Source organism: Chenopodium album, chromosome 13 (assembly GCF_948465745.1).
Source record: "Chenopodium album chromosome 13, dcCheAlbu1.1, whole genome shotgun sequence".
Taxonomy (NCBI): Eukaryota; Viridiplantae; Streptophyta; class Magnoliopsida; order Caryophyllales; family Amaranthaceae; genus Chenopodium; species Chenopodium album.
In genome coordinates this window covers 15,743,719-15,760,072 of record NC_137846.1, presented here as the reverse complement: position 1 = coordinate 15,760,072, position 16,354 = coordinate 15,743,719, and the positions used below count along the sequence as shown (strand labels likewise).

Below are 16,354 nucleotides of genomic sequence, written 5' to 3'. Positions count from 1 at the left end.
ATGATGAAAAAATCAAACACATTACAAATCAGGTTTAATTCAAAAATGCGAATCACAGAACAATTAATCAAAAACTTCAAAAATTATCAAATTTCAAACACAATTAGAATAGGAAAAGACATCTAACCGATAAAATTCGTCGAATTTGAGCTCACTAGAAGAAATCATGTTGTTTAGACACTAATTTTGCTAGTATTGTGGAAATTGAAGAGTGAGAATGAAAATTAGGGATCTGTTGAGCGAAAATTGAGGAGAGAGAGGGAAGGATTTTCGGCAGCAGCAACTTCATCTCATACGAATGAAGACGACATTTTGTACGGCTTGTCATCTCTTCTTCGCCGCCGAATTGATCTCCGTCAGACATAGGGGTCGTCTTCTACTCGTGGTTTGATGGTTAGATTGAGTTGGAGCTAGGGTTAGGGTTTGGTCGTTGAGTTCTTATTAAGAAGTTAGAGTTTGGTGAGGACGTTAAGAGGAGTAAGGATCTAAAGATTGGGGTAAAAATTTCAGAGAGATTTTGAGCTTCTCCATTGAAGAAGATGGAAAGTGTGAATCGTAGAGGTGGATGGAGAAAAGAGGGAAAAGTGAAGATAGAGGAGAGAGAGAGAGAGAGAGCTAGCAGAAAGTGAAAGGAGATTTAGGCGATTTTTTTTTTTTTTTTTTTTTTTTTTAAAGTGCTACCCATAATCAAAGTGTTACTCCTGAAAGTGTTACTCTATGTAAAGTGTTACTTTGAAGTGTTACAAATTACATATGTGTTACATACAAGTGCTACCTATTATCTAAGTGTTACAAAACTGTTACTTAAATATTGACAGACTAAAGTCGTATCACCTAATCAAAAGTAATTCCTAAAACCACTAACTAAAATAGATAGGGAAGTAGCTAGGGTCGAATCCACAGGGAAACAATGTTCTTTTATTTCTAATAAATTATTATAATTTAAATTATTAAGAAACCAAGATATTATTGGGGAAATTAAACTAAGGAGAATTAAAGTAGGGAGAAATCAATCAATAAAAGCCTAGGGCAAAGGTTCACCAATAAATAATATTGCAGGGTAAAACACAATAATCAAGCATCAATTAATCAGATCATAAAGGGCTTTCACTACATATTACAATCACAAAATTAATTTACCAGTATTAAATCACATCTCTCGAATCTTGACCTAACCATTTATAAATTAACTTGTCTATTGAAACTAAGCCTAAACATCAATTCTCATCTCTCGAATCTTGAATCAATATTGCATAACTCATACAATTAAATCTGGGCAAATCTAATTGCATAGCATTAAATCAATCAATAGGAAATTAATCAAGCATTGACAATCAACAATAATAAATCATCGCTTCATATTATTCATGGATCCCCACAACCCTAGAATAAAACTATCGTATATAATTAAATCTAAACTAATCAAAGTAATTAAAGTAAGCATATCAAAAGCAAGAATAATGAAAGCAATAATAGCAATAAAATTAAACTAATGTAATACGGAGAATTAAAATAAAACTAAAAGAATACGAATTAACAAAACCATGAAAACAAAGTAACTGACAATAAGTTAAAACTAATATAAAACTAAACTAAAAAGCTAAGAAAATTACCTAACCTCCAAGCTGCCTAACCTACGTACTACTACTCCACTTAAATAGGAAAAGAAAAAAAAGTTTCAAATAAAAAAAAAAAAAACTTCTAATCCTACTCCCACTAAAACAAGGAAACAAATCATGATTATCAAATTTTATTAGCAATTTTTAATTCTTGTCAACTCACTTTATAAATATTTAATTGGTAAAAAAAAAAACCCCACTTTATAAATCCCTAAGCTTTATTTTATATTTAATTTAATTAATTGACTTGTGATCTAACAAGTCCCTAAACTTTTGCTTGAAAAAAAAAATGACATGTCATATTAAATGGTCCCTAAACTTTACTGATTAAGCTTTTCCTCCACCAGAAAGGGTGAGGCATGGGTGGTTAAGGGACCACTTTGCCTCATTTAAAAGTTAAGTGACTAAAATGCTACAAATACCAAAGTTCAGGAACTGTATTTTACCTTAACTCAAGTTTATTACTCCATATTACAATTTTTTATTCATTTAACTTTGTAATTGAATGTTAAAAAAAAAAAAAAATTAAGTCACTTTCTAAATACGACTACCAGCACAAACCCCAAAACACTGAAAAAACCATCCGTCGAAGACGCAACCAACACTCGCCGGAAATCGCCGTCTCAACACTTCGAGCTTCAAACACGGCCTACCGATTCAATTAAAGTACCACTGCACGGCCGTTAGAAGCGGCTCTCTTTTCATCTTTACTTTCTTCAATTTCTCTGCAATCACTGGTTAGTTCATCCGCCATTTTTATTTTATTCATTCATATGATTTATCGAATTTGAAACTTCATAAATTTTTTTTTGTTAAGGTACTCAAATTTCGAAGTATGCAAGGAGATAATGGCAATGATTTGGGTCGTCTTCAATCTATAATGCGTACAATTGAACTTGCTTGCAGTTCAATTCAGGTTCTTCTTCTATTGCTAATTTTGTCAATTTAGTTTAGTTTGAAATTAGGAGCTCTGTTTAATATGTATTATCGTGTTTCGATTAAATTTTGCCACCCCCATTTTGTTTTTGTATGTATTTCGAGTAATAATTGTTATTGGGATTTGATCTGTAACGTTGTTTTCGCCTGATTTTTGTTATCCCATTTTGTTTGTGTATTTGTTTGGAGTACCAATTGTTAGTGTAGTTTGCCATTCTGTTTTCGCCTAATTTTGTCACCCCCATTTTGTTTTTTATGCGTGGACATTGGAGTACCAATTGTTTCGGGTGCAATTACCCTCATTTTGTTTGTGTATAAATTTCGTGTACTAATTGTCATGGGCGTTGATGTAGCTGGCAGCTATGTGTAGTTTGTAATAGCGTATTTTTTGGTCTTTCGACTATGCATTGAGTGCCTAAGCTTATGCCATTTTTGGTTAAATTAGAATCTGAAATTGTACATGCAATTGTACATTTCCCCTCTTTGTTTTGATTCTCTAATGCACTGCTGTTTGATTGAACTGAAATGTACATGCCTCACATATTAAAATTTGTTTCTACTATCTCCTCTCGCTGTTTCATTCTATAGAACATGATCATAATTGCCACTTTCCTCGCATCTCTTTCAGATGCATGTAAATCCTGCTGCTGCCGAGGCTACTATTTTGTCACTCAGTCAATCTCCTCAGCCATATCAAGCTTGCAAATTTATTCTTGGTGAGCATAAGTTTTGTTGATTTATTTACATTTGGGTTTTGGCCCCTGTCCAGTTTAGCTCTTCGGTAGAAAGAAATAATATTTAGTTCTTGATGGAGGAGCATGCTTGATGCTCGTTGGTGATGGAATTGAATGTCAGTGTCTTGACAATTGTATTGCATCTTATTGAAGTATCATTTCCATCCATTTTGTTGACTGGGCAAGTTAATAGTTTCACAGGATATCAAAGAGGCTATTCATCAAAATGTGGGCTTCTAATTTGGATTGTTGGAGGAGGCTAGGTTGAGTAAGGTTTATGATTATTAGAGAGTGAATTTTTAAAGGATATTTTAAACGTATGAATTAAGGAGGGTTTTTGGGATCTCGGGAGTGAAGGGTCTAACTTTTGCGGGAGATTGCACTGGTTGATCAATAACGTTTTGAGGAAGACAAGTTTAATACCATGGATCTTAATAATGAGGTGGAGGAGGTGGTTTTGAGGGAAAAACATAGTAGAACTTTGAAGATGTGAAATGTTGAATGGTTGATGGGCGAGAGAGGGGTATACTTATTTGTAGTAAATGGGAGGAGAAGTAGGAACTGTGATTGTCCTTGGGTTAAAGAGTGTCCGCATGAGTTCTTAAGGAGTTAGGGAGTTTTTTTTTTTTTTTTTATTTTTTTTTTTTATATTTTTTTAAGAGGTTATCACTGACTCACCTATTATGAAATAATGATGCCGTAGAAAATCTGGTCATTGTACAAGATTTTGATATTGGCCTAGATATGAAGATTTAATGGGAGGATAGTTGGGATATCATTGGCCTAGGGTGGTTGGGATGTGATGCTTTAGTGGCAATTTTAGTTGAGTTAGCTTAGATTGTTGCTATTGGGAAAATCATCACTACAATTTTATCACTCTTTTCTTGAAAAGGATTTGCTAAATAAGTTTAGGGGCCATTTTGCTCACCACAGTTTATACCATGAAGGTGTCAAAGTGCTAAATAACCCGTTAGGAGATGTTCTTTTGAGATTTAACACCATTTTGCAATGCCAATGTGCTTTTGTGGCTCACGAAGCAAAATAAAGTATTAAAGAGACGGCTGATGAGTAGAAATATTAAGAAACCTTATAATAAGGTGACTTGGTTGTGATCGAGAGGTAAGGGCTTGTAGCCTTGTGGGTGATAGTGGTTGGATTCTTGCTAATATTTGGTGATGATGATTGATGTTTTTAGATGCATGAGTCCGTTGTCACATATTTTATTACCATTGTGGTTAGTATAGACCTAGCAAACAGGTCATTTGGGTCGGGTTAATTTCGGGTTGGGTCGGGTCAGTTCGGGTTTCGGGCGACTCAGGAGTATCGGGTTGCGTTCGAGTCTAGTCAATTTCGGGTTAGGTATGTTTGGGCCAGGCCCTTTTCGGGTCGAGTATGTTCGGGTCATATTCGTGTCGGGTCATGTTTGGGTTATTTGTGGATCAAGCTCAAATCGATAGTTTTATATTTTGTTTTTGCTATATAAGAAATATCAATTCGGTTTATGAGATTGGCTACGGTTGGAGACGAACAATTTGAGTCATTTTTGGTACCAGACATTTTTAGTTCATCTATAAGGTAATTTTAGTTTGTGACATTTCGGGTATCAGGTTTGTTCGCGTCAGGTCAATTTTAGGTCAGGTCATTTCGGGTATTGGGTTAACTTCGGGTCGGGTCAATATCATTTTCAGGGTGGGTACAAATCGAGTAGATTCGGGTTAAAATTGGGTCGATGTTTTTGGGTTAATTTCTGGTCATGGGTCCGGCTCATTTGGGTCGGGTCTGGGTTAGAATTGCCTGGTGTAGGTTATTATGCCAATTTGAGAGGATGCAAAAGACTTATAGTGTACAATGGAGGGATTTAAAACTCTAGGGAGTAAGAGGAAACCTAATTATTTTTCAGATGAATGTATATGATGGTACTATTTATTTTAGGATTGGAAGGTGTTCTTGAATTTGCGGAATTGAGTCGATTTCAAGATCAAACGTTGATATCTTATTTCTAGTTTTCAACTTGTTGGAGAGCTTGCTGTTAAAGTGAGATTTTAATATCCTTTCCCTTGATTACTTTGGCGTACCCTCTAGAGGAAATATAAACTGGGAGAATGTTTGGGAACTTGTGATTGTGAAAGTCTTGGGGAGTTGGGGGAAATTGTATGGATGGAAGAAGGCTGATTGGGTGGTTGGATTACCTGCACCTAGTATTAATTAATCAAACGTGTTCACTCTTTTTGTTTAGCTGGAGACACCTATAAATTGGCGGCCAACTTTACTTATTCGATGTTTGTTTGAAACCAAAAACTAATTATATTTTATAGCCTTGGTGGGCTTTGGCAATGGCTTTATTCTTGCCAAAGTTTTTGTCAGTTTTTCTTTTTATTTTTTTTATCTATTACTAAACTTCCCTTTTTTTTTACTTTGCACCAGAGAATTCTCAAGTGGCAAATGCAAGGTTTCAGGCTGCTGCTGCAATCCGAGATGCAGCTCTTAGAGAATGGGGGATTCTCACACCTGTGGATAAAGGAAGCTTGATTAAGTGAGTTTATTTGTTGAATTAGCAATTTGAGGACTTTTGATTGTGCTAGAGTTCGAAAACATTTTTCCAGTCGTGTTTTTGTGCTTTTTGTAAACATTTTGACATATGTTAGAAACTTTGAATTTTGTCTAAAGTATTTGAATTGTGACTCCCGTGGTTACTTGACACTTCAGTTTGGACCTGGAACATGCAAATTTTTTATAAATTGTCTGAGGTAGACACTGGCAAAGTGAGACAATATGCTACTATATAATCTTTCATTCACAATTTTCTCAGACCAAGGATGGTTTTATTTGTTTTAAACCTCTAAAATTTGGACTATGCTACTTTGAACTTTCAGTTAGGGTGGGCAACTGGGCCCATGACAATCAACTTTTTATTTTATAAATACATAAGCATGAGACTTACAGAACATAAACAGCATCAGGTTCAGTTGTCTGAGTTTATGGGTTGAAGCTAACTTAATTCATTTCTTGTACACATTGACATGTCACTACCAAGTCTGAACATTCTATCAAATTTGTTTATTGTGTTAAGAATATGGCATTGCTTTTAATTTAATTTAGTTTAATTTAATTTTTATAATGAATTATTCAATCATTAAACAGCGTTATTACGGGGAAACATCTTGAATAGACCTTGTTGATCATAAAAACTGTCGATTATACTTCCTCCTTGAAACATCGAAATTTTGCTTAACCTTGATGTATCTTGTTCAGATGAACAATTTGGCCTTTGTTTTACTTACTTTTCTCTTCCTTCTTCCAGTTTCTGTTTGTGCTTTGTCATGCAGCATGCAAGCTCATCTGAAGGTTATGTTCAAACAAAGATTTCTTCTGTGGCTGCTCAGTTATTAAAAAGAGGCTGGTGAGTTTTAAGATCTATGATATCTGATGGCGGGAAAATTGTTCTTGTTGTGCACATGCTGATAATATATGATATGATTTTCATATCATCCTAGCAGCTGACTTATGTGAGTACCTGGTCATAATGTATGCTAATATTGCTAAGTGCTAACCATTTAGTGTTCGTCTTATATTACCTTTTCGTTCTTTCTTTATATATGCTCTGTCGTGCAAGGGTTTGCTTGCTAGTGTCTATTAATGCATTAAGGGGTAAAATGAGATTGGTTGGATGATGAGGAAAGGGTCCTCCTGCTGTGTAACTCACTTAGCACATCTGCAGTTATAAATTTACTATACTGGTTTTATAAATTTATTTTTTGCTTTGAACTCCCTCTGTCCCAATTTAATTGTCTTCCAAGCTTTGCCCATTGTTTTATGCGATAAGTTCATGTTAGCTTGGCTATTATATAATAATAATTGAAATGTAAATGCGATCGAAATATAAATTTTGTAATTGAATGAGAGATGGTGTGGGACACTAACTTTTGGTGGGAAGAAAAGTGATAATTTATTAGTGGGTATATTTCATAAAAGGACGACTAGCTTGATGTTTATATAGCAGTATCTATAACTCTTATAATTAAATTGGGATGAACATAAATGGGAAGTGTGACGATTAAATTAAGAACAAGGGAGTAATAAAGATTTCCACTTCAATGGCACCAAGGGAAGTGTCTCTCATATTAAGGAAGGAGTATTATATTAAAAAAAAAAAAAAAACAAAAAAAAAAAAACTATGCACTCTAGTTAAGTAATCATCCATGGTTTTGTTAATGAAGAGTGGTTTATTACATATAGGCTTATCTATATCATAGTTACCTGATTTTCTCCCTCCCTTGCGAATTTTACCTGCTTTTGCACTTGGATTGTGGTTTTTGTCCATTCCAAATTATCATGGTGTGCGAGCTGGATCGTCCAGTTTTTCACACCAAAATTACTTAGTCACTTTCTGTCTTTATTTGAAAGGTTAATTGTAAGGTTGGGAACAATAATTCAAGAGCTACTAGATCTACTACTTAGCAAAACCTGTAATGAGGCAAATGTTTTGTTTAGTGGTTGTGCTTTTTATTGGGAGTGGGGGAGGTGCAGCGAGTGGTGGGGTGGCTGGAAATGGTGGGAAGTGAAGGAGATAGGATGTTGTGTGGTGGTGGTGGTGGGACTGGTGGCTGGTTTCTCTTTGTTTTTTAAAACAAGCAGCCTAGTAAATTTGAGGGATTTTCATTCCATTCTCTTTCTTTTCCTTTGTTCATTCCATTCCGTTTACTCTGTACAAACCCAACGGTCCCTTATACTATCCTTATTAGTTGTAATTTGAATTTGGGTAACTCTTGTCAACCCTAACTAGAACTTATTTTTCTTGAACTTAACTTATTTGCACTTATTTTTCTTGAGATAAGTAATAATAAGGTGAATAGATCAGGCCCTACATTGCTGCAGTTGCGGTTGGAACCTTGATTTTTATTTATATTTTTTATTAAAATTTTTTAAAGGTTTTTAGGTCTGGATAAATCATTATAGGTGCCATGTTCAAAACAGATTTTTTTTTTTTTAAAAAAAAGTCTTAAAAAGTCTTATGACATAATATTGGTCTAAGATTTTTATTTCTTATGGTCTTTTAGGTCATATTTGCCACTACTTATGCAATCTACATAACCTTGACCTTTTAATTCTAAACTAACCTTATTTGAGGACAGACCATGGGGAGTTTACTAGTCTTCAACCCTCAGCGTGGGTCTTGTCACATCACCGGATAGCAAATATTCTACTACCTTTTGTCTTTAATCTTATCTGAATACTATCCCAAGCTTACCCAGGCTTTAACACTTGCTTATAATTATATTTGTACATTTTGTAGATACCCTCAATTCTATTTTCTAAAAGATTATATAGAGAACCATTCCTGCTATCAAGATAGATGTTCTCGACTCTTGTTCCTATTCCATTGAGAATGCTGCATCAACCTTGAAAAGTATGTTGCTCTTCCTCTTACCAACAAACTAGCAGGGGTTACCAGGGATGCTGGCAGCAAGAATGTACTTAGTTTATTGCCACTAGGCAAGGGACATATAGAGGAAACAGGGGAGAGCTCAGAATATTGTAATGGAAGCAGAGCATTTGATGGAACATACAGTTCTATTACCACACTGGGACAGATGGCCCCTTTGACCCTTTATGCATTAAGCAACAGAAAGAAAATCTCAAGTTTCCTGACATTAGAATTTTGCACAGCAGAAATTGGTGAAAAAGGGTCAGCAATAGGAAATACCATGAATTTTAAATTTGCCAGCATAAGAAGATAAACCAGACCTTCAAAACATTCAAGCCTGAGGAAAAATGCAGGTTGTGCGAAAGGAATCTGGCGGACTGGCGGCAAAAAATGGGGATGTGGACTGTTTAGTTTAAGAAACCTTTTGAGAGATGGAGAGAGCAGAGTGCATGCTATTAAGTTAAACAAAACTTTTGCAGAAGCTTATGCTTCCTTTTTTTTTTTTTTTTTTTTGGCCATAAGTGAGATATGAACTTTTTCTAAGGGACCAAATTGCTTAACTGAATTGATTTTGTGAGTTTGCTAAGTTGAATCATTATCCATTTGGATTAAACTCAAAGAAAAATGCCCTGTGTGCAGGTTAGAGTTTGTGGCTTATGAGAAGGAGGCATTTCTATTTCAGGTACAGAAGAATGTTTCCACTGAACTTACACTTTTATCTTGTACAGCTAAAAACTTCTCTATTTCTAAAATGGATCTGGATTTCTTTATCCTTTTCTTTTCTGCATACCGACTCCTCAATATGTAGCTTTCATTGAATGTTTATTTTATGAAATGTCCAAGTTTTTATCTGTTTTATCCCTGTGATCAGTACACATGTTTTACCTTTCTCTTTGTTTGTCATATGCAGAAGATATATAATGCCGATTAGTTCTTTTTTTTTTTTGAAGACTAGGGCCGATTAGTTTGATCACTGTAAATGCATTTTTATTTGGGTTACATGATTAATGGTTTTACTTGAGACTTGTATTATTCTAAACTCGTTTTCCTTGTGTTAAAGTCAGTATGATTCAAGGTATGCCTATCATTGAAGTGAGAGGGAAAGAGGGGGTTCAAACATATCCTGTATACCATTATTGTTTGGTGTTCAGTGAAGCTGTTTCCACTTAGGGATTTATTTAAAACTTCTTTTTTAGTTGTTAGATGACATAGATCCCTTACCACATGTGTGAGCTGCTGACCAATGAATGCTCTCTATGAAGTCTCTTGGAAACATAGAAACATATGATAACTCTTAGATTGACATGTTGCTTCTTGAAGAACTATGGCGACGCTGTCTTCATTGTTTGAGTCATTGAGTGGTTTGCTTGTTAGTGATTTGTTTTATTTGCTCTCATTGAGCTCTTTTGAGATGTCGGAAGGTTTTTATTAGCGAATAATATTATGCTCACATGTTGCTCCTGCTTTTTTTAGTACAATGTAATTTTTTTTAAAAAAAAAGATTGATACAAACTCCTTTTTTCATATCCTACTGATTTCATTGACTCTGAGATGGCAACTGATGCTAACATATGCTAGCTTTATTAAGTATGTTTTGATTTTTGTACTCATTTTTTGTCCCTTTTTATTTTCTTATAATTGTCATGTTATGAATCCACTTGAGTTCTACTAACTCTGTTTCATAATGTTCTTAACATTTCCTTTTGTACATATATATAAAAAAAAAATTTAAAAATTAAAAAATAGAAGAGTCGGTAAAAATGTGGGTGGTGTTAGAAATGGTGTATAAATTATAAAGTAAGAGAGGAAGTGTAAAATTGATGGTGGGTGTAAGGAAAAAAAAAGAGAAGGTGGGTGGAAGTGTGTAAATAATGTGAGGTAAGGGATGGTAGTAAAAGGAGTTTGCCAAACATGGAATAAAGTGAAAGTGTTAAGAACTATTTGAAATGGACTATAAGGAATGTATTTAGAATATTATGGAACAGAGTTAGTATAATATATCTGTTTAAAGCTTTTGGCTAGCACTACTTGCAATTTTGCAGAGGAGTCCTATATCTATTTTTTAGCCCCTTCTTTGAATAGTCCATTTTTTTAGCTAGGAAAAAACCCAAGAATGGGGAGTGTCTTCTCATGTTTGTCCTTATGACCTATAACTTGATATACGGGCAATGTTTTTTTGGGTTACCTATCACCCTCCCTTGCTACCACCAGTGTTTGAAAAAGCGCGCCTAGGCGCTGAGGCGCAAGGCGATCAGGGTGAGCGCTTATTTTAGTCTGGGCGAGGCGTTTTGGGTAAGGCGCACAAAAAGCACCTTAGGCGCATGAGGCGCACCTAAGGCGCACCCAAGGCGCACTTCGGCCAAAATTTTTTAACTGCCCATGTAGTGCGCCTCACTTCAAAGAGGCGCACTGTTAGGCGCGCCTAGGCGCAGCAGAACCCCTATCGCTTTAGTGCGCCTTGAGCTTTTTTATACATTGGCTACCACTAGTGTCCATCCCCCCTTCCATTGTTCTCTATCCTATCCCCAATTGCCACCCTTTATATTAAGTTTTATGTCCTAGTCGATGGTCATAAACAAACTAATGTCACGTTTTACGTTGATTTTGCAGATAAAGCAGGCAATTACTGGCTGTCATGGTGTGGATGTTCAATTCACTGGTATAAATTTCCTTGAATCTCTGGTAATTCTATCAATTATTATTCTGACGCTTTTCTTAATTTCCCCTTGGCCTTCTTCTGAAGAAAGGAACTATTGATGAGCATATTATGAAATTACATTTTCTTTTCAGGTATCTGAATTTTCTCCTTCCACTTCAACTGCCATGGGCCTTCCTAGAGAGTTCCATGAGCAGTGCAGGATGTCACTGGAGCTGGACTACCTGAAGGTTATCATCTTATTATTTGAATATTCTTGTCTTTCCTTACATTATAGTGATTACACACAGATGTGCACACTCTACAAACATCTGCGCATGAGTATACAAACATATGCACGCTAATATATGCATGTAAGATAAACTGAGAAGAGCCAATATGTTAATCTGATGGCTGAGATAAGAGTCTCACTAGTGGAATATTTTGTTAGCTGCACAATTTGTTTTATAAGAGGTATGAGTGCTTGTTTCCCCTCATTTGGGGACGGTAAGAGTGTGCAATACCCTCTCTTCCACCTTTCACTTCTTCCAATGGGATATGGTTACCCTAAAGCTATTAAGTCTTGATCACCAGACTTGAGCAGTTGAGCCTTGGAGGCTGCTGAGCCTTGGGAGTTGAGAAATTTTTTTACCACCTGTCTGGTGTTAGTTTTTCCATAATTCTTCTATCTTTTCAGAATTTTCAACCTTTTCTGCATCAAGTTTCGCTTTTTCATCGGAGTTTATTACCCACCAAATCTCCTCTAATTTTAAAGTCTAGCTATGGTCTTCTGTAAATTGACTTAATTCAGGTAGCAAAGTTGTTAGAAAGTTTTCATGAAAAGGATTTAATCTACATTTACAAAAATGAAGAGCAGAGAGCCTAAGTTCTGATCCAATTGGGGACCATTTCATAAGATAGAGAAGCAGGCATAGGAGAAGCCCATAATTCAATATAGCATATCCTTAATAACATTAAACTTGGCAATATCTTACAAACTCTGATTAAGTATGAAATCTACATTATAATTTCTGTTAATTACAGGATTTTCAATAAATAAAATTATATAAAAAAAATTAGGAGTTTTATGAAGATAAGACACCAATTGAATATTATAATTGTAGTTCCTGCCCTATACTTGCCTCTGTCGTTTGGTAGAGTCACCGTTGTTAATGGAGGGTATGGCTGGACAGGCGCTTTGGATTATCTAGCTTAACTTTAGATTGATGGATTACTTGCCAACTAAAATAATGGAGAGGAAGGAGAGGAGAGATATAATAAAAAGAGGAAATGGGGCTTTTAGGGGTTTGAGTTGCGAAGGACATCAGGATGTGCAAATGTGAAGCAACTTAATTTGCTGGAAATTTGACAAGTAATCAATAGAAATCATTTACGCCCTCCTTTTCAATTAAATATTTATAGTTCACTTTCCACAAGAACCAAGAAAAAGATTGCCAAGTGAGAGAGAAGTGGGAAAAGTACAATGAAAATGTTGAGCGGTAGAGAAGTGGGATAAAATTAGAAACAAAGTGAATATTATAATGTAGGCTATATATCTAAAAAAGGGTAAAAAGTAAAGTGTAATTATTTTGAAACTATAACAGTTATTGTGAAATGGAAGGAGTGTGTCATCTAGGAGGAAGATTGAATGTGTTGATGGTTTAAATTTTATTTGATAGGAGGAAGAAGTCTGAAATTGTAGACTTAAATTGAAGAAAATATGTGCATTTATATTATTTGAGTGAAAATGCCAAGGACTGTACAAATACTTCATATAATCCAAGCTACTGAATATTTCAGATCTGATGGCTTGAGATCCTTACCAACTTAAATCCTTCACACATGTTGGGTCACCTATACACACATTCATACTTGCTGTAATATTACTTAGATTCTACATTTCTTTTCAACTCCCAGAGTCTGATTTTCAGTATACCAACATGTTTGTGGACTCTTTCATCTTGGACCAAGAATATGCATTATATATAGAACTTTTAACTCATATGCCTTGATACATATATCTAACATATCAGCCAGTCTAAGCAACATTTTGTACATATAAACAAAAAACACTTAAAAACATATTATTTACATATAGTATATGTTTTCTTTCTCACACATGCTTCTCTTTAGTGATTTAGCCATTGACGTAATTAATCAATGGTTGGAAATCCCTTGCAGTCTTCACTTTTAACGCTACATCTAATTTGATCCCATGTGTGTGTATGTCTAAATTTGCACATTATTATTCTAGTCTGATCTTTTATTCTTACTTTCTTTTTTTTTTTTTTTTTTTTTTTTACACATAGATTTTCTATAGTTGGGCACAAGAAGCTGCTGCAAGTGTTACAAACAGAATAGTGGAATCTGATTCCGAGGTCCCTGAAGTTAAAGTTTGCACAGCTTCCATGCGTCTAATGCTTCAAATTTTGAATTGGGACTTCCGTTACAGCTCCGATGACAGTGCTAAAACGAATGTAGATGTCTTTTCTGTAAAAGCTAGAAATGATGCTGTCTTTTCTTGGCGGTCTGAATGTGTTATAGTGCAGGTAATGCTGTTTGTCCTCATAAATTTTATTTTTATATGACGGAGTTCATTTGTCACTTTTTTTTTTTTTAATTTGTTTTAAATTTTTTTTATGCAGTATTTCTTTCTCATAATATTAACTGAACATCTCTTGACATACTTTTTTCAGCACTGTTAAAAAGGAACTTCATTTTGTGCACTTCTATGCATTTTGTTTCTTGTTAGCACAGCATATTAAAAAAGGAAACCATAGTCTAAGATCATGTTTACTAGGGTTGTGTATGTTGGTATGTCCCTTATTTGTTTTGCATAAAAGGATAACTCTGCTGATATCTGTTGCTGGCTCTTGTATTGTAGTATGCTTATCCATTTCCTTGCTTTTATGGATACTACTTTCTCATCAACTTTTATCATAGTAAGATCTTAAATAGGGTTGTGTATGCTGCTGACTAGATTATGAATTGGTATTAAATGAGAAGGATTCCATAAGCTGATAACCATGGCTTGGCTATTGTCTCATATTGTTTACATTTATTCTTCCTGTAGCCTGGTCCTTCATGGCAGCGGATCTTGCTTTCAAGCGGGCATGTTAGCTGGGTGTTGAATCTCTATGGAGCTTTGAGGCATAAGTTTTCACTCAAAGGCTACTGGCTTGACTGTCCAATTGCAGTTTCTGCTCGGAAGCTTATTGTGCAACTTTGCTCTTTAACTGGAAATATATTTCCATCAGGTATGTTTCAAAGCTTTTAGGCTATAAATTTTTGTAGGCAGGAACAGAGCACATTTATAATAGTTGTATCTGTTCTCTATCTTGTTGATTTGAGGATTGTGGTAAAAAATTGAAGGAGTAATTTTCTGCTATGGTGTATGAACTGGAAATTATATTTGTACACCTGCCATAAAAATTTGATCATTATAAGAATGGAGAGCCTTAATTTACCAGTTTTACCACTTTTCATATGGATGGCCAGATCGAAGTTGTGTTGTTCTCATGATGCAAAAATACGGCCACATTGTTTCGGCAGGGCCATATTGTAAAGGATTTTCAATTAACCAAACCGAAATTGATCACGGTGCTTTTCTAAATCCCAAGATCTTGTCTGTATCAAATGTTCCAACCCCAAATCACCCTGCATTGAACGTTATATCCCTTGTTTCACCAAAACGTTACTTGCTATTTGGAGATACAGTGAAAGATTCCTCATTTCTCCCCAAATTACATCGATCATAAAACCTTTGAATTCAAATTCGCATCGCCACAACCATGACATGATTTGTGATTAACATATCAAATTCGTTACCGGACAGCATGCCGTTCCCGCAATTGTAACAAAAATCGTGTATTTTGAACTATGGCCTGTCCTAAATTAAAATTAAAATTAAATTGTATGACTGTATGAGGTGCAAGAAAAAAGGCAAACACCTCTTGCATGGGGGTGCACCTTAATATTTCTGGCTATTACGGCATTAAATATCTGAAGAAGAGCCCCCCAAATACAAACGTATAGTCATGATGAATTATTAATTGGAAAAATGAAAAAAAGAGAAAGGGGTTTTGTGACTGTTTCAATGACAAGGAGGGTGGGGAGCTGGGATCTTACCTACCTAGAACACAAGAAAAGAAAAAAGGAGGAAAAAGTAAGAACTAAATATAAAAATTGTTGCCTGGCATTTTCACATCACAAGCAAGGGGCTTTTGAGCTAATAGCAGATCAAAGAGGATGAGAAAGGACGAAAAGGAAAGAATGAAAATGATGATTGACACAGAAGAAACAGATTGAAAGAGTTAACAGAGAGTAACGGAGAGTGTTAAAGACAGATAAATTCAAAGAGCTCTGCTGTCAGCCAATATTTATTCTTTCTAGTTAACTCACAAAGAAGAGTTTTCAGTGATCAGTGCTTCTGATATTGGGTTCAAATTGAAGCAATTTCTTCACAATTAGCCCAGAGCTTTTGCTAGCTCACTCTTTTTCTCTCATGCGCACATGTTTCACCGGACAAATAGGGCCCAAGGTGCTGCACCTGGTTGAAGGTGGCTGGAAGGGTGCACTTTTTCGTGCCTATTTAACTTCACCTGTAGCCCATAAGGTTTGTGTGCTTTGCCTCTTGCTTAGGTGCCTGTCTCAGGTGCACTTTATAAACTGTGGTCTTGAAGCTCTTAAAAATTGCTGGCCAGAAGGAAAAAACCCAATAATAAATATGAAAATTAACCTTCACAGCCAAGCTTCTACTATGAATTCTACCCTTCCTGTGTCATACTTTTGTCACTACTACTATTACTTCTACTAGTACTACTATCATTATTGCAACTACAAATACCAGTTTTACTACTACTGTTATTGTCTATGTTTTTGTTTGTTATTGCTATTCTGTCAATCCTTTCATATGCTTCATATAATTTTTGCATCATTTGCATTTCAATTGCATTACCAACTTCTCTATAGAAAAGTGCCTAAAACTGCCTATTTCTTGGGCTTC

The 16,354-nt window shown here is 35.2% G+C and overlaps 1 protein-coding gene across 4 annotated transcripts in view; it reads left to right on the top strand.

The window, feature by feature from the left end:
* The first annotated feature begins 2,159 nt into the window (after positions 1–2,159).
* LOC145576396 (uncharacterized) overlaps positions 2,160–16,354 on the top strand; it is a 35,958-nt gene continuing 21,763 nt past the window's right edge. For 2 of the 4 annotated variants that reach the window (XM_081634165.1, XM_081634164.1), the window contains exons 1-10: positions 2,160–2,356; positions 2,437–2,535; positions 3,184–3,271; positions 5,714–5,822; positions 6,591–6,689; positions 9,354–9,396; positions 11,325–11,396; positions 11,505–11,600; positions 13,659–13,898; positions 14,423–14,606. In XM_081634165.1, the coding sequence (XP_081490291.1) occupies positions 2,455–2,535; positions 3,184–3,271; positions 5,714–5,822; positions 6,591–6,689; positions 9,354–9,396; positions 11,325–11,396; positions 11,505–11,600; positions 13,659–13,898; positions 14,423–14,606 (1,012 nt within the window). In that variant the 5' untranslated portion in view covers positions 2,160–2,356; positions 2,437–2,454. Of the gene's footprint in view, positions 2,357–2,436; positions 2,536–3,183; positions 3,272–5,713; positions 5,823–6,590; positions 6,690–9,353; positions 9,397–11,324; positions 11,397–11,504; positions 11,601–13,658; positions 13,899–14,422; positions 14,607–16,354 lie in introns of those variants that run through there. The other 2 variants (XM_081634166.1, XM_081634167.1) reach the window with 2 other exon arrangements.